General features: G+C 33.4%; 3 protein-coding genes across 3 annotated transcripts; 2 read left to right on the top strand and 1 right to left on the bottom strand.

Annotated features, from left to right (window-relative positions):
• Positions 1 to 3,036: 3,036 nt before the first annotated feature.
• On the top strand, positions 3,037 to 7,342 carry LOC114181015. Its single transcript, XM_028067330.1, has 2 exons — positions 3,037 to 3,880; positions 6,391 to 7,342. Exons 1-2 carry the CDS (start codon positions 3,279 to 3,281, stop codon positions 7,049 to 7,051), a joined length of 1,263 nt encoding a protein of 420 aa, XP_027923131.1. The 5' UTR covers positions 3,037 to 3,278; the 3' UTR covers positions 7,052 to 7,342.
• Positions 7,343 to 8,370: 1,028 nt separating this feature from the next.
• LOC114181256 (acid phosphatase 1) lies at positions 8,371 to 11,336 on the top strand. Its single transcript, XM_028067662.1, has 3 exons — positions 8,371 to 8,881; positions 10,692 to 10,901; positions 10,984 to 11,336. The coding sequence occupies exons 1-3, from the start codon at positions 8,514 to 8,516 to the stop codon at positions 11,159 to 11,161; spliced, it is 756 nt and encodes a 251-aa protein (XP_027923463.1). The 5' UTR covers positions 8,371 to 8,513; the 3' UTR covers positions 11,162 to 11,336.
• A 756-nt stretch (positions 11,337 to 12,092) lies between these two features.
• LOC114181316 (leucine-rich repeat extensin-like protein 4) lies at positions 12,093 to 13,719 on the bottom strand. The gene has a single exon (XM_028067737.1). The coding sequence runs from the start codon at positions 13,456 to 13,458 to the stop codon at positions 12,193 to 12,195; it is 1,266 nt and encodes a 421-aa protein (XP_027923538.1). The 5' UTR covers positions 13,459 to 13,719; the 3' UTR covers positions 12,093 to 12,192.
• Positions 13,720 to 17,673: the final 3,954 nt, after the last annotated feature.

Raw genomic sequence — 17,673 nt, 5'->3', positions numbered from 1 at the left:
AAATAAAGATGTATATATATGGATGATGAAATTTCAATTTCCCCTCGTTTTCAAGAGAGATCACATATAAAGTACGTAAGTGAAGTGTGATATAAAGAAAAATTGATGTGAGTTTTTCATCAATTTAACAAAGTAAGTAACGTAATACCTTTAAAACGTTCGCCAGTACACTAATCAATATTTATTTCATATACAAAATACCGTTTTACATAACTTATTAAAAAACTGGATTAAATATGTATATGGTCAATTTCGAAATTTTTGATCAATTTAGTTATTCATCTTTCGAAATACGTGGATTTAGTCATTTTAATCAAATTTTGTTAGGTTCATTTGATGTTTTGTACACATTTCAATATTGTATTTGAGTTGTTTATACTCTTTCACACAATTTTATTTTAATATTAAGTTAAATACTATTATGAAATAGGCTTAAAATGTAAAATAAATTTAATAAAAATTGATTAAAAAGACTAAATTAGTCAAAAGTTTTAAAATAGACTAATTCTTAAATTCACTGAAAGTTAAGAGACCAAAAACATATTTAATCTAAAAAATTTAACATCCTAATCAAATGTACATTATTTTATCTCTTTTGTTTTGATTCAAAATGATATTATTATCACAGTATATCAAGCTTTCCCACCCTTCACGAGCTGGATTTAGTAACCAACTAACTTCCCACTTGGGGAGGTGCGATTAGAAAAAAACAAGTGGAAATAAGACAAAAGTTAGGAGATATTTGAGTTTGATTGAACTCATAAAAAATAATATATTTCAAGTTTAATTTATAAAAATATTTTTTTCATCTAAGCATGCCAATAGAAAAAAAAAAAAACTAAGAGTCGACACTACTAGTTAAAGTGCACTTTGTGATTTATCATCACTATAATATAATTTTTTAAATAATAATAATGTAAAAAATAGAAATGCGCCGTCAAGTCAAAGATTATAGAAAGGAAATAATAATATTGCTACCTTAACAATTGATTCTACTAAGGAAAATTTGTGTCTTGGTCTGTCCAAATCCAATTCCTTTTACAATAATGTGATGACAGCCAAAATCCAGCTGTTTAGGACCCACCAACCATATTAGGATCTATTTTTCTCTTGTGCCATAATATGATAATAAATGCATACATTAATTTTTATGTTTTATATCAATTCAAACAAATTGCAATTAAGTTAAATTCTTTAAAATATTAAATGCATACTAATTATCCTTTTTTGACACTTAAATCAAAGTGGTATACTTGATTTTAAGCCTGAAATTTTTTGAAAATGACTTCAATTTGATATAAAAGAAAATGCAACTGGTATACAATCTGTGAAATAAAATCTCCTATGCTATTTTATTTCCTTTTTTGATAATAAATATGCCATAAGAAAAAAAATTATGTCGTTCTTCTGTATTAAGTTGTGAAATATAATTTTCAACGACCCCAAAGTTGTAATTTGACATTGAAAATTTTCTTCCTTAACTGCTTTGAACTTATTTTTATTAATTGTGGTATTAATACGAATTATTGATATGGAATATATATTATTACTAATATCATTAAAAACCTTTGACCCACATTCCCTATGAATAATTAGTTGAAACTAATTTCATAATTAGCAGCAAAGTTTCTTTTCTTTTAGTTTGGCTCATTCATTAATTTGATTAGGAAAAACTTTTATGACGTGATTTTAACCCAATAGTTTGTCTTTTCTACTATTTAATGTTATCTCTCTCGTTTCCAACAATTAGAGAGTCGGTCGTATTTAGAGTTTAACATCGTTTCTCTTGTTTCCAACAACCCAAAAGTTTCGTATTTTTCGCAGTTCAACGTTACCTCTCTCGTCTCCAACAAGCCAAAAAGTTGTCTTTTTCACAGTTCCACGAAGAGCTCGTCATGTCTGTCACATTCCATTTTCCACAGTTTGTGAACAACACTTTCTCACACCGAATATATAAACTGACATGCTAAACATTCTAATAACGCAAATTTCCATCTTAGAAATGTTAGGTAAGGATTCATAAGAACATGTTAAAAAACTTAATCATTGTTGAATATAACATTAGGTTGACCTATAAATAAAAACAGCGAAATGATTCTAAAACGTTTCTATATTTTCCTCCAATTCTAGTTCCTATTGTAATATTAAAAATTAAAAAATAAAAATACCAAGGTTATTAAAAGAAACTGATGAAACGGATTATATTTTTAACCTATCTGACCCAGTTTTAATGTTTTAATGGACCAACGTCAAAATAAACCATAAAGTAACTGACCAATTATGCATGTTAGCATGATCGATGCTGTATTAAAGACAAATGAAAGAAGAAAAAAACTATTCTTCACATGATACTTAGGATGAAGACAATGTCGTACATACTCCACCTAGTTGTTTGAGGTGAGAACATGCAAATTAAGAACATCATTAAGTATTTGTCTATGTACTTTTTTCTCATTTCATTTTCATTATTGCATTTTAAAGTTGGTTAATTAACCTTTAAATTTTAATATAATGTGAATTTATTAAACTTAGGTATGAAAAAAAAAGAGAAGTCAATATCACATATTATATGAATGCATTTGTTATCTCTTTTTTTGTGATCGTTGAAGGTAATCCAATACTAATGTCGTACGTGAAAAAAAGAAAAACTAAAACTGTATAATTTTAATAAAAATATAAAAAATAAAAATAAATGTGAAATAAAATACGTAGACTAAAAAACTTATTTTTCCCGAGGAAAGAAAATACAATGAAAAGGGAAGGAGAAAACCAACACGCTTGATAATTAATGAAAAATAATATTATAATAGTAAACATGCATAAGTAATGAATTACGGAGTGAAGAAAAAAATAAAATACCAATAGCCATAAATAACATACTTTTCTAAATACTCTTTCTTTATCTAAATAATTATCTGTTATCAGCAAAAAATTTATTAAATAAATAAAAAAGATATTAAATTTCTTTTTTGTATTTGCAATAAATATTAGGAGGCAAGTTTTAGACGTGAAAAAAAGAGTATTTTCCAGCTATAAATGGCTATCATCATGCGTCATCGTGTTCGCGTAAACCCCGAAGAAAACAAACAAGTTCACAGAACACACTCTAATGAAACAGAGACAGAGAGAGAGAAAAAGCAGTAAAATTGTAACATAACACAACATCATTGTTGTCTTCTCCTCGTACACAGCAACAACAACTACTACATACATGTCTCGGAAAACCCATTGACGTTTGAAGAGGTGGTTCTGTTTCACTTTCAGTTTCATCCGTAACAATGGATCCTTGCCCCTTCGTGCGTCTCATGGTAGACTCTCTCGCTCTAAACCTTCCCTCCGCCACCAAAGCCCCACCAATCTCCGGCGTCCACCCTTCCACCACCCCATGCTTCTGCAAAATCCGCACCACCAACTTCCCCTCTCAAACCGCGCTTCTCCCTCTCTCGCCCTCCTCCTCCTCCGCTCCCGACGCCATCACCGCCGCCCCCGGCTTCCACCTCGACTCTGCAGCGCTCCGCCGCCCCATCTCCCTCCGTCTCGCCGTCTACTCCGGCAGCACAGCCCGTGCCTGCGGCGTCTCCGCCGCGAAGCTCCTCGGCCGCCTCACCCTCACCCTCGACCTCACCTCCGCAAGGGACCGCCCCATCACCTTCCACAGCGGCTGGCTCAGCCTGCGCAGGAACAAAACCGGCTCTGAACCGAACCGGAAGCCCTCGACTCGGCTCCACATGGTGGTCCGCTCTGAACCGGATCCGCGGTTCGTGTTCCAGTTCGGGGGCGAACCGGAGTGTAGTCCCGTGGTTTTTCAGATTCAGGAGAATAATATCAGACAGCCTGTATTCAGTTGTAAGTTCAGCGCTGATCGTAACTCAAGATCGAGGTAAGTGTGTCAGCTATTTTTCTTCTTCTATTTATTATTATTATAATAATAATAATAATAATAATAATAATAATAATAATAATAATAATAATAATAATAATAATAATAATAATAATAATAATAATAGGATAATAATAATATGGTGCATTTTAGTTTTCAATGTGCTGTTCTGTGCTATATTTGTTTAATCAACCAACCACTCTAACACACACACTTCATCTTTTTCACTTTTTTCATTTACATATTTTTATAATTTCCTTGGAGTTTTGCAAAGAGAATAGAGGTTACAGGATAAACATGTGAAATAAAAAAAAAATGTTTCAATTTTTTCTTCTTCTTCGAATTTAGTCTACATTTTTTTTTTATATTAACCAAACTTATTTACATTTTTGGTATTTCTGAGGTTGTTCTTCGATAAAAGTTTCGATTATACCGAACTTGATCACAAACTTTGATCATAAAGTTCGATTTTTAAGTGAAAAGTGAAACGAAAAGTACTCGAGAGACCGGAACTAATTAAGTTTCCGGCCGGTTAGATTCTCCTCTAAGCTTCGTTATCATGTTGTAACTTTATCCATTTTTAATAGTACTTTAAAATTTAGATTTAACACTTGAAATTATAGCTGTTATTGGATGTAAAAGTGTATGTATTTTGTTCAATTCAATTATTTAACATTATTTATAGTTTTAGATTTATTTTTTATATCCATATTAAATATCACGAGTGCTTGTGTTTTTTCTATTAATAAATAATGAAAAATAAATAAAAGCATCAACAATGATGATTCATTTAGTAAATTGTTAATATAATTTTTAAAAAGTCAACTAAATTGACTGCTTAAGCTTTAGTATTAGAAACAAATAGTTTCCTTCTAGTTATTTAAAAGTACCAACTAGGAATTTGTGTTATGAGATGTAAATTTGTGTGGTAAATAGGAAAGTTTTGTTATGCAAGGATTATTGGTGTGGGTTGGCAAAGTTATGAGTGGTGGGGCTAATATGTTTGGTTAATTATAGTAATGAATTAAGGTGAGGTTAGGCATATATCTATGGAGTTTGTACCTAACTTTTCATTCTTATGTTTCTCTTCTCTTCCTTGTTACCTTTCTTCTTTCACCACTTTCTTCAAACACACATGAAAAATGACACTCTCCCTTTGGAAAACCACACCTTCACTTTCACTTTTAGCATTTCCATCACTTCTTCATTTGTCAATCTCCTCTTCACAACCATTTTGGTAGCTTTAGGCTCTTCATTCTTTCAAAACACTTTGTTGGAATGGAAATCTCACGTCGATTTCAGGTAAAATAAAATGTATAAGAAAATTCATTAGGATAGGCTCTAACCTGACTCTGATACCATATTAGAAGTGAGTTTTAAGCCTAACTCAACTTCACAAAACTGACTTGTAAGGTGAGAATTACATTCAGTTATATATTGTAAATTGATCTTATTTCTAGTCGACGTGAGACTTCCGATAGAAATCACATAAAAGAATTAAAAAACTAGAATAAACTAAATGTTTGACAAGTTTAAATTAAGCTTTTCTTGCATGTGCCATGGGCCATGTTTGGTCAAACAGACAGCAGAGATTTTCCAAACTGTGAAACTTAACAGCCATGGATTCCCTCCCATGTGCCACTGATCTGCCTGCAGTCTCAATATCTCATAATTTAGTATCCTACCACGTTTTACATTTTTATTAGGTTGTTTCTTGTCATACTAAATTTATTATGTTTCTCAATTAATTATACTTCTTAAGTAGTCATCAACCGTATATCCTTTTATTTTCTTTAGGTATTCGTATCTGATCGATGCCAGAAGATATCGTCTATAAACTATTCAAGTCTTTAAGAAACTTACGAAAGATTACACATGATATGAGATGTATAAACATGTGTAATACAAAAATATAAAACCATTTCTTTTCTCCGAACCAACAAAACTTTGATCTGTCCTCCTTACATGGATGATTTCTAAAAAGAAATTATAAAGTTATAACTATATAACTATTATGTTTTATGAAATTCTATATGTACATCCAGATATGCATCCTATTTTACTTGTTGTCTCCTATATGTTGAAAATGTATAATTTTTGATAGGAATAAAATTGTTTTTAGTATCTAAACTATATCGTAAAATTGGAATTCGTCCAGTTTGAATCTTTAATACATTCTGGTTCCCAAATTTCACAAATGAATGAATATAGTCCTTTTAACTCAATTATGTGATTTTTTTTTGACTTGTGAAACGCGTTTTTAAACTGTCCCTGAAGCAAAAACATGTAAAATGGTGTAAACAACTCAAATGCTGGCATGAGACGCGTATGACACGTAAAAAAAATTAAACATTATTGTATTAAAAGAACTATATTCATTCATTTTGTAAGTTATATCGGTTTGAGATTGGGACGAATTCTAATTTCAGAATCGAAGTTAAAGACTAAAATCATATTTAACCTTTTCTGATAAGCATTCATGTTTTTGTTTCATGCTGTTGGAAATTCAGGCCTCTACCTTCAGATTTTGGAAACAATCCGAGTAGATGGAGGAGAACCTTGAAGGGTGTTAGAGAGCGTCATGGGAGGGAGAGAAAGGGTTGGATGGTGATGATCCATGATCTCTCTGGGTCACCGGTTGCTGCAGCCTCCATGATCACCCCGTTTGTTCCTTCTCCTGGTTCAGACAGAGTGTCAAGATCAAACCCAGGTGCATGGCTCATTCTGCGGCCCAACGGAGCCTCCGTGAGTAGCTGGAAACCATGGGGTCGGTTAGAAGCATGGCGAGAGAGAGGTCCCGTGGATGGGTTGGGCTACAAGTTCGAGCTTGTTGCAGAGAATGGACCCGTGAATGGCATACCCATTGCCGAGGCCACCATGGACGTGAAAAAGGGTGGCCAATTCTGCATTGACTACAAGGTGATGAAGGATTCAGGGTTGAGTTCAAGGTTACCGGGAAAAGGGTTCGTGATGGGTTCCACCGTGGAGGGTGAAGGCAAAGTAAGCAAACCTCTGGTTCAAGTTGGGGCACAGCACGTGACGTGCATGGCTGATGCTGCTTTGTTCATTGCACTCTCTGCTGCCATTGATCTCAGCATGGATGCATGCCAGCTCTTTTCGCATAAACTGAGGAAAGAGCTTTGCCATGAAGAACATGTTTCGTTTCCGTAGTCAAACATTAAAGTGTGTTCCTTAAATTTACGTGTTGCCCTCTGCTGCTGTGATAGCCAATACTTTGGTTTGAGCATAGATAGACTTGCGATTAATCATGTGTTTGCAGCTTCGGTTTTTGTTAATGTTGTTGGGAAATCATAGGTTCTTGTTTCGTGGTTGGTTGGGTTTTCTGAACTGCGGAAATTAGATGGTGATTTTTGCAGCATTTTTTGCACTGAGCTGTACAGACAAACAAACAGCAGGCAAATGTCTGCTTATATATTCAAATTTTTATTTATTTTTTTCTTATGTCTTCTTTTCATGTATGCTTCAGCAGCTCTCCTGCCGACTGATACTTTTTCTTTAATTTCAAATTTTTTAAATAAATGAATCATCTTTTTAAATTATTTTATTTGAACATATTATTACTAAAATTTAGAATTATTCATTTTTTAAAAAATTTATCAATTTAATTTTTTATTTTTAAAAATATATGAAATTAGTCCTTTTAACTATATTTTTGTTAAGTTTATCTAATGTTATGATAATATTTGAGTTAACATTGAAACGAAAATGTGTTAAATTATATAAATAATTTAAATAATATTGTGAAATACACTTGAAAAATTAAATAAACTAACAAAATTTAGTTAAAAAATTAAATCTACATATTTATAAAGATAAATGATTAAATTAATTAATTTTATTTTAAAATAATTTTAAATTTCATTAAAATTTCATGAATTAAAAATATATTTAACCTATTATTTGCTATACTATATACATGTTAAAATAGACATTTCTATTAATTTAAAAATAGACATTTCTATTCCTTTTTTAGTGGTTCCTGAAATTGAGTTAGATTTAACACGTTGAATGTGTTTTTGGAAACGAAAAACAAAATTATGTTTTATTCCCTTCTCTATTCGTGGAAAAGAGTTTCAATTTTAAAGACATAATTAAAAGTATTATTTTAAAATGTTAAATTTGGAAGAATAATTCTTAGAGGATATTATTAAATAAGAAATTCAATATTTTCCTATCTAAAATTTTAGTAAAACTTAAAAAGAATATATATATATATATATATATATATATTATATCAAACATTCTTTAAAGTTTAAATTAATACAAGTTTTTTAATCCAATTAAATTTAATTTTGGTGAGGGATTAAGTTGCTAAAACTCGAAAATCATTGTAGTTCATGTGTTTGTTTTCTGCAAAAGTTTCTTTTTAAATAAAATATAAATTTAGAAAGTTAAAAATAAAACAAATTAGATGTAAAATATTTAGGATCAAGTTGTTCTGAGCCCATAAAAATCAACCCGATGCGAACGAAGGGGAATTGTTGTTCCATTCAGTTGCATTTTAGAAACCAATTTTTTCTCTCTCCCTTTTATTTTATATATAGAAAAAAGAAAAAGAAAAGTAGTCGCCGGCTACCGGATCCCTTCCGCGGCCTCTATCTGTTTTCCGGCGATGAATCCCGGCGTAGGGCTGCTGTCCCTGCTGGTGGCCCTCTCAACGGCCAGCCACATTCGTTCGGAGACGATCCTGAGGTTGCCGTCGGAGAAGGCAATCTCGAGCGATTACTGCGACAGCTGGAGGCTGGCGGTGGAGACGAACAACGCGGGGGAGTGGAAGCGCGTGCCGGCGAATTGCGTGGATTTCGTGGCGGAGTACATTACCGGAGAGCGGTACCGGAGGGACTGCGAAGTGGTCGGGAATTTGTCGTTGGCGTTCGCGAGGAGCGTGAGATTGGTCGGAGGCGGAAGAGACGCGTGGGTGTTCGACATCGACGAGACGCTCCTCTCCAACGTGCCTTATTATGAAGAAATTGGATTCGGGTAAGCGATGATTATGCTGATTGGTTTTAGATTTTTGCAATTCGTAGCCCAAGGATTTTGATTGGAATGTGTTTGTCTTCAACTTCATTAGGCTCCAATTGCTTGCTATCCATTGTTGAAACAATTTGTCGTCATATAGTAATTATTGAATACAAATACAATGCCTATGTTATAGGATACTTTTCTTGACATTTTCTAATCTACTTTTTAGAATATAACCTAATCTTTTAAATTAATTTTTTATGAAATAATGATACAAAAGGCTATCGAAGTTTATTGATATACTCCAATTGCATCCACTGTAGTCACTATGGATATTAAATTGACACGTATTAAAGAATCAATGTTGAACCTCTGGGCATTCACATGTGAACATTAGTCGTTGAAGGTCTATACATTTTTATGAAATCCTAGACTTATAAATTATAAAAAACATCTTTATTAAAAAAAGAGCTCGTTATCATAAATTATGAGAATTAAAAATTCGGTTTGAACAGCCGTATAATATCAAAATTTATCTCATGGTTTGAAAGTTGTGCATGGATTTTCTTTGAAGCTTTTTACCAGAAGCAAGAAAAAGACAAAGGGGATGGGCAGTGTGATGTTTATCTTGGATGGGTGGGTCAATGATATGAAAAGATGCATGGGTAGCTCAAATTAGGATGCAATGCCATTGTTATGCTCTTATATGCCAGCTGTAATTGTTTTATTCCTTTGTAGTGCAATTCTTATGCCCTGTCCAAAGTAATTAAAATATAAATTGCATTAGCTTATCAAATTAAAATAGAAAATGGTTTACTAGATAAATTGTTTGAGGTTTAATTATTTATTTGATCAAATAGTTTAGATGGATGATCATTTTATTAAATAAGTTTTTATTATCTAATTATTTATGTTGAAGTCACTTTTGTACTTGGAGAAGAAACAAGATTAAATTGATGTATATAATTATTGTCAAGCGTATGTTTGGATTACAATTTGTATAATACATATTTGGATTAAAATTTGATCTTATGTTTGGATTAAAATTTGAACTTATGTTTGGGTTAAAAATAAGTTTGTAAACCAAGTTTACAAGATTAATCTAAGTCTTACTTCTATTAAACTGAGATTTCAGGCAAAATTTTAATGTACAATCATATTTTTAAGAGTAACCAGATATTTTTCAAAGTTGTTTTTCCTTTCCAAACTTAAAACCACATAGGCTAAATTGTTTTCATATCACATTTAAAAATAAAAATTTAAATAAGTGCTTATTTTATTTGTTAAGTCTAAATAGCTGTAAATAAACTTTTTCAAATGCATATTTTCTTATTATTGATGTTGCAGACAGAATGTTGAGAAGTTGCTTTTGGATGAAAATTTTTTTATGGGCGTTAAAGGTGATGGATGTATAACACTTGATGTAACTAGCCTTTAGGAAAAGGAAATCTGAACTGTTTTCAAGATGGGTTTCTGCAACTGTAATTGTGAAGGGTTCCGTTATTTTGACGAATTGAAAAGTTGCCTAAAGTTAAAGAATAACTGAAAGTTGTAACTAACCTAGTATAACTAGGAAGGCGACTTTTTCAAATATCAATGGCTCTCAGTCTCATACCTTGGAATTGGGGGGATTAATGAATAGATCATAGATGCAATGTGGTTGCTATTACTAATCGGAAGTTAATTTTAGCCAAAAGACTCTTGTTCTTTCTTTGAATTAAAAAATGAGTGAAATCTGAAATCTAGAAGTGATTTTCTTAACCCATGGCAGTTGCTTGTGAGAATTTGTTTGTTGAAGTTGATTATGGAGTTTTGTTTTGAACTGCAGATTTGAGATCTTCAATGAGACTTCCTTTGATTCTTGGGTGCACTCGGCTGCTGCCCCAGCTTTGCCAGCCAATTTAATTTTGTATAACGAGCTTAAGGAATTGGGGTTCAGTGTATTTCTCTTAACTGGGAGGAGTGAGCATCAAAGGAATGCCACGGAGACAAACCTTCTGCTTTCAGGGTACAGAAATTGGGAGAGACTTATCTTAAGGTACATAAATTACCGGTTCTTGGATATATGTGTCTTATTTTAATGAATAAGTTTCAACTGAAATTCTTTGTCAACGAAACAGAGGGTCTTCTGATAAAGGCAAACCTGCCATTAGTTACAAGTCTGAGAAGAGAGAAGAGGTGGAGAACGAAGGCTACTTGATTCATGGGAGCTCTGGGGATCAGTGGAGTGATTTGTGGGGTTATGCAGTAGCCGCACGGTCTTTCAAAATCCCAAACCCAATGTATTATATTCCATAGCAATGTCTTCTCAGAAATCTGTATTATTTTTTACGTTTCCCAGTTGTAGTACCCTCTGCCGTGATTTTTCATGGTAATGTTGTAATGCTTGTTGTCTGTTGCAACATGGTAATCTAAAACTGAGGAATGATTATTTTTCATTTTAGTGTACAACAATGGTGCTGAAATTTGAATCTAGAATCTCTGACATTATTTTAAACCTCTAACTAGATCAACATTAGGGTGTTTTTTGAGAAACTATTTTAAATCTTTTTCAAACAACAGTTTCATAATAACTGTCTCTCTAAACCAAAAAAAAAGTGTTGAACGTTTTCTATATATTAAGATTAAATATATTGCATTTTTATTTGATATCTTTTCATCAAACATTTAAAAAAATAGACAAAAAAACATATATCAAAACTTAATGTTACTTTATTTTGTGTTTTAGTTAGCAGGTTTCACCAAATAGTCTAAACTTGTTTAAACAGGGCACCTCTAATGTGCAATCTATGCAGCAGTATGCATATTTATTGCTGCATTAATACCTGTCTAATAATTGGTGTATCTTGAAGTATTAGCAAGCCACAATTACAATATCCTGACTTGTATTATTGAAGTTGAATTTGGACAGGTGCACCTTTCAACTAATTTAGATATAACCTTGTGATGTAACCTAGTGCATTACAGTGGTGTGAGATTTATCTGTTCAGAAGCTATCAAGTAGGGTCTTGTCGAATGTGGTTAGTGAAGTTGTTGATGGAATAATTGCAGAACCCGTGATAAAGCAGTACAAAATAAAGTAGCTAAAATCAAGCAAACATGTCACGGGAAACATAAACTAAGCTATCCATCTTTCATGATAGTAGATATTAGAAGCATCGCAAATAAATTTCCTTTAAAATATATACCCCTGCACGCCAAGTATAATTACGAATATGCACAAGGAATCTTAGAAGAACTAAATTAGCAGAATGTGAATCAAGATTGGTAGCAGTAATTAATGGAACAGCTATGACCAACCTGTTATGTAACTAATAACGCAATTACCATCAAGGAGATGGTGAAATGGGATCAATGTGCTTAGACTTACTTACACCCATTGAACCACAAACAAGAGGCCTTGGTGTGGGGATTCTGAGACAACTAAGGCTACCACCTGGTATGATAGAACACTCAGGTTGAGGTCTCTGCATGTCCCTCCCAGGAATGCAGTTTAGGGAGAAATCAAAACCCACATTCCTAAAGAAAAGCCTTGAGCATTGCTGGCTGAACCCAGAAAAGAAATTGTATGCAACAGTTAGATTTGCAAGGCTTCTCAGAGAGCACACTACGTCTGATAACTCCCCAGAGAGCTTGTTATGAGCCAAGTTCAGAACTTCTATGTCTTGCAGGCATGACAGTGTGTCTGGCAAATGACCCATTAGTGAGTTGAAGCTCACATCCAGAACCTGCATCTCTGTGAATAGCCCCACTCCCTCAGGGATGCAACCAGTTAACTGGTTATTCAGGAACAGAATCTCCTTTATTTTAGAACCCATGAAGCCCAAACTTGCAGGGATGTTTCCACTCAACTTGTTGTTGGCCAGGTTTATCACTGAGGCTGGGGAGCTACCTAGGTTTTGGGGAATTTCACCTTCAAATTGGTTGTTATTGAGGAATATTGCATCCAGATTCTTGCTGAAAAGTTCCTCTGGAAGTGCCCCAGAGAAGTAGTTGAATCTTAGGTCTAAGTAGATGAGGCCTGGCATGTACAAAGTAGCAGCAGGGAAAGGACCTGAAAGTTGGTTGTTGCTGAGGTCTAACTCTTCCAGAAACACCAGGTCTCTGAATGTATCAGGAACAGAACCAGTGAATCTGTTAGTGTTGAGGTGGAGAAGAGACAAATCACTGAGTAGAGACAGCTCTTTCACAAGAGTTCCTTTCAGATTTGCATGGTTGAGATCTATGCCTGCCACAACTGGGAATGCTGATGCAACCATTTCATCTTGAGGATTTGCACAGAACACTCCTTTGTAAGAACACACATTTGGACCAACCCAACTTTCCAAAATATTAAGAGGGTCCTCAGTGATTGCAGATTTCCAAGCTTGCAGAGCTGTGTAAGCTCCTTCTGGCTTTGGCACTGAAGATCCAGGAGGCTCTGGACTGTTAATCCCTCCTCCAACCCAAACCATTCCACCATTGCCACCGCCATTACCAACACCAACACCTACACCAACACCTACTCCAACACCACCACCAACACTGAAGACAGCTTTTGTTGTATCTGAATGTAGAATGAAGATGAGAAAGACTAGAATGCAGCTATTCTCCATTTTTAGCTGAAGATGCCAAAATGCTTAATTCAAGAGGATATGCTTCTTAACTGAGCTTGCACAAAACCCAAATAAGGTTGCCACATTGAAGAGAGAGTGGTGGACTGGTGGTGGTGGGGCTGATTATGCTCCCTTTCTTTTTTCCCATTTTCCTTTTAGTTTATGTAATGCGTTTGTTTGAGGCATACCTTTGTACACCTTTTTCTGTACAGATGTTGACTTCTTTGAGTGAAAATTTCTGTGTCAGAACAGTGTGCCGAAATGAGATGGTCTCACTAATCACTAATCACCACAACTTTTATGGATCTTATTATTAGTGGCTGCAGACTAACAAATCATCTTTCAGTATTGTGGTCTTCTTCACAGACTAGAAAATTACAGTAACAGATAATTAGTTAACATGGATAAATTTTTCTGTCTAAGCATTCACATGAAAAAAATTATACACATAGCATCTAAACAAGTTTTTGGCTATTGTAATTTAAGAACGTTAATGAAAAGGTGTTTGGCACTTGTAATGATCTCCAGAAAGCAGAAGGGCCAAGTTGATGTGTACTTGGCATGACTGTGTATGAGCATTAGAACATGTAACTTAGTTGACACTCTTTCTTCTTTTTGGAAACTCAAAAGCATTTAAGAGATGTGATACTGTGCTTCTCATTTTGTACCAAGCAATAAGGAGAAAAACAAAAGGATGAAAAAATACAAGGTACTTTTAACTAAGGGGCTGGTAGAGGGAATTTAATTTCTGATGAATGGTTGCCAGTTGGTAGCTTTTAGCTACCAAATATCCGTGCCTGCTCCATTGCTGCATAAGAATTTTTTAAAAACTCTAATTAACTTTCATTTATTCTAAGAATAGCCTAGTTTTTTTCCCTAACCAAGCTGTTCCCAATAAATAGCTCTTTATTGCAGGAACAACCCCTTTACTTTCTACTTCTCAACTTGTCATGATGGCAAATTAGTCTGTTGAAATAAACACTTCCTAACTGAGAAAGTGTAAATCTTGGAGAAAAATTAAAATAATCAAAAGGGTATGAACAAAAGGGGACATTGAATATCATGGGGCATCAGGGTACAAGAACTTTCCCAGCAGTGTGGAGGAATTTTTTGTTTTTAAATGATTCTGTGAGTGAAGTATGCTCCCAGATTCATACTATACTATACAGTGCCAATTTCTAAAGTTCAGCAAAAGTTAGTGACATTTTTCAGTGTTCAGTTCTCTTCCAAACTTTTCTAAATGATGAGAACATGCTCCAGCAACCAATCATGAGGCTGAGGAAGTCTGGTTTGAAAACTGAGAGGAGAAAAAGGTAGCGCACGCCATTCTGATTACTAGTCAAAAGTAGCTAGCTTCCAAGTTTTATGGCTGGTCATCAACATTTGTTCCAATTATAAAACAAATAAAAAAGGGTAAGATTCCTCTTGTTCAGATCTTGTGCAACATAAATGGAACTCAATGAATTTTCAAAGCATAGCCACCAGAACTTAAGTATACCTTATAATGGTGTAGTAATATTCACATATTCAAATGGAGTGAGTTAACAAGTCTAACACATGAACATGAATTTGTCATTCATCACTACCGGACCACAAATAATGAACGAATACAAATTCATTCATCAAAGAAACTGAGAAAGTGACAGAACACAGTCTATGGTTGAGTAATATGACAGGTCTTACTCAAACTAAGCATTATTATGTAATTCCGAAATTGTAAAGCTATATGAATCTAAAACTTTATGAAATGGTAGATGTTATTTATTGCCAAATGCAAATGGGTAAGGCATAATGATAATAGGGAAATCAATGTGTATTCCAGAGGCTATCTGTTACATTCTTCACATTCTTGGGTTCTGGCTTTAATTTAGTCAAACACTTTATATTAATAGCTAGTTGCATGTGCTATCATCAATATCAAGTGAATTAGGTGTGGTGTGGTCACGTGTAATTATTGCAACATGGGTTTGATTTAGGTCCCATCTTCAATCCTTTTGGGTTGTTGCTGCATAAATGTTATGTTCCTTTGCCTTTACTTCTTCATCTATTCTCATCATCAACATATTGCTGTCTGCATCTACCTTTGTTGGATTAGGACTTCCTCAGAGAAAATGATTTCTTCTGATTATCAAGTTTGCAAATTTCTAACCTGAGAAACGCCGGACAAAAATGAAATTTATACTATGACTTACATTTTTTGACTTTCATTCTTTACTTTCTAATATGCTCATGTGGTCCATTGATTCTTTCAAAGAAAAAGACAGTGATACATTAATCAATGGTCCACACTAAATCACGTAAAAAAGTAAAGGATGAGAATCAAACGACGAGAGTCATACTACCATTTCCTGAAGTAAAAAACTTAACTCCCTTCTCTTTCATCTAATTACTAAACCATCTCATCATCCTAAGGAGTGAATTGGGGTGATGACTGAGCTCAAAGTAATGAGATTAATCATCTATTTTATCCATTTTTTTTCATAGTCTTTTCTTTGACACACTGATATACTTTTTCTTGTCTCTGCATTTTGGGCTTTTCTGGTACACCTTGTCTCCTAAATAAAAAACATGGCTTTAAGAAGTTAGACATAAGGGTATTTCTATGGTTTCTTCCTGCATCTTGTATCATAAGAGTTTGTAAAAGATAAAAGTGTCCTTAGTTTTTACCATCTCCTTAGTTTCTATATAAGAGAGCAACATATCACATTACATTCTGATAGATAGAAAACCTTCCAATCCTCAATTATGACTTTCAAATTTCGAATTCTACGATCCGAAAGCTTTGAATTGCACAATCAAACATTTTTTTTTTTCCATGTAAAAAATGCCTTATAGATTATGCAACCTAAAACCTAAAATTGAATTCTGAATTATAAAGTTTTTTTTTTCAAAAAAAATTACTTTTAAATTGCGAAATTCGAAAGTAAAAAGTACTCTTCGAATTAAACAGTCCAAAAACATTTTTTGTGCTATTTTTTTTTTCAAATTGTACAATTTCGGAAGATAGATTTGACTATTGTAAAATTTGAGAAAGACTTGAAACTAGAAAGGCAAAGTAGAGATTTTCAGACATATGGAGGTGCGGAAGAAAAGTATGGGGTGCAGAAAGAAATTCGGTAAACCTGAACGTATTGTTTCTTTTTGGGTCAATTCTATGATCTGTTTCTAGAAGGCTTCAAAAGAGTGGGCTTCCATCAAGCTAGGCTTAGCCACGGCATGCTCAGAAAAAATAAAAAGACGCACACACACACTGTAAATCTAAAAAAAAAAGGTTTTGGATCTATTAACTATTTTGTAGTAATTTTCATAACATAATTTAGGTTGTAGCTAGTAACATTAAAATTATCTGGTAATATAGTCATATAAATAAAAAATTTATTGATATTTTAATGACATATCGTGCATGCTAACCGTGTCACAGTATTATGACATTTATATATATCATTAGTGCAGATTTTGTTTTTTATCTCATTTTATATATCTCGGTTGGTCAGAAACCGAAATATATAATGACACGGTAATATTTTTACAATTCAAGATAACTTTTATGTCTCGATTCAACAAAAACTTAAAACAAAAGAAGGTTATATATTTCGGTTTAAAAGAATCGGTGTCTAAAAAAATTATATGCTTCGATTTAAATATGCTATTAATCATACTTTTATCGTTTTGTATACATTTTATTTTAAAAACCCAGTGAAATATGCAAAATTAACATATATAATAGATCAACCAACAATATATACTACACAAGTGGTGAATAAGATTGTTCATTCTTCAGAATTGAACATAGATATTACAAAGTTTATAGTATAACTCACGTACACTCTTCAACCAATAATTGAAGTAAAATAACTTCAAAAAAATAATGTATGTGTGACATGATAAAAAACAAAAATGGTTGGAGGGAAATGAAAAACCAAAGTGGTGTAGGGTCTTAAAAATTGAAGGAAGAATCCAGAAAAGTTGGATAACAGGCATGTTATGTTGTTATATTCTTCTTTGCACAACCAACCAGCATTCCATGTGTGAGTTCTTTATGGGACCAAATCTCTGCCACACCAACAAACTAAACCCTAATTAACACTCACTGCCATTAACAACCTTCCTCACTTCAAAAGCATCCAAAATCTTCCCTAAAGTGAAAGAACTGAATATCACCTTTTTAGGTCTCCTTTAAATTTTAAATCGCATGTGGAAAGAGACACTTCCTCT

The sequence above is a fragment of the Vigna unguiculata genome, chromosome 4, assembly GCF_004118075.2.
Source record: "Vigna unguiculata cultivar IT97K-499-35 chromosome 4, ASM411807v1, whole genome shotgun sequence".
In the NCBI taxonomy this organism is placed as follows: Eukaryota; Viridiplantae; Streptophyta; class Magnoliopsida; order Fabales; family Fabaceae; genus Vigna; species Vigna unguiculata.
This window is presented reverse-complemented; position numbering and strand designations above follow the sequence as displayed.

Excerpts from the sequence above, each read along its gene's own strand:
- LOC114181015 (XM_028067330.1), top strand. The coding sequence starts at position 3,279 with ATGGATCCTTGCCCCTTCGTGCGTCTCATGGTAGACTCTCTCGCTCTA. Across the intron at positions 3,881-6,390 it reads GATCGTAACTCAAGATCGAG|GCCTCTACCTTCAGATTTTG; the intron begins GTAAGTGTGTCA and ends TTGGAAATTCAG.
- LOC114181256 (XM_028067662.1), top strand. The coding sequence starts at position 8,514 with ATGAATCCCGGCGTAGGGCTGCTGTCCCTGCTGGTGGCCCTCTCAACG. Across the intron at positions 8,882-10,691 it reads TATGAAGAAATTGGATTCGG|ATTTGAGATCTTCAATGAGA; the intron begins GTAAGCGATGAT and ends TTTGAACTGCAG. Across the intron at positions 10,902-10,983 it reads TGGGAGAGACTTATCTTAAG|AGGGTCTTCTGATAAAGGCA; the intron begins GTACATAAATTA and ends TCAACGAAACAG.
- LOC114181316 (XM_028067737.1), bottom strand. The coding sequence starts at position 13,458 with ATGGAGAATAGCTGCATTCTAGTCTTTCTCATCTTCATTCTACATTCA.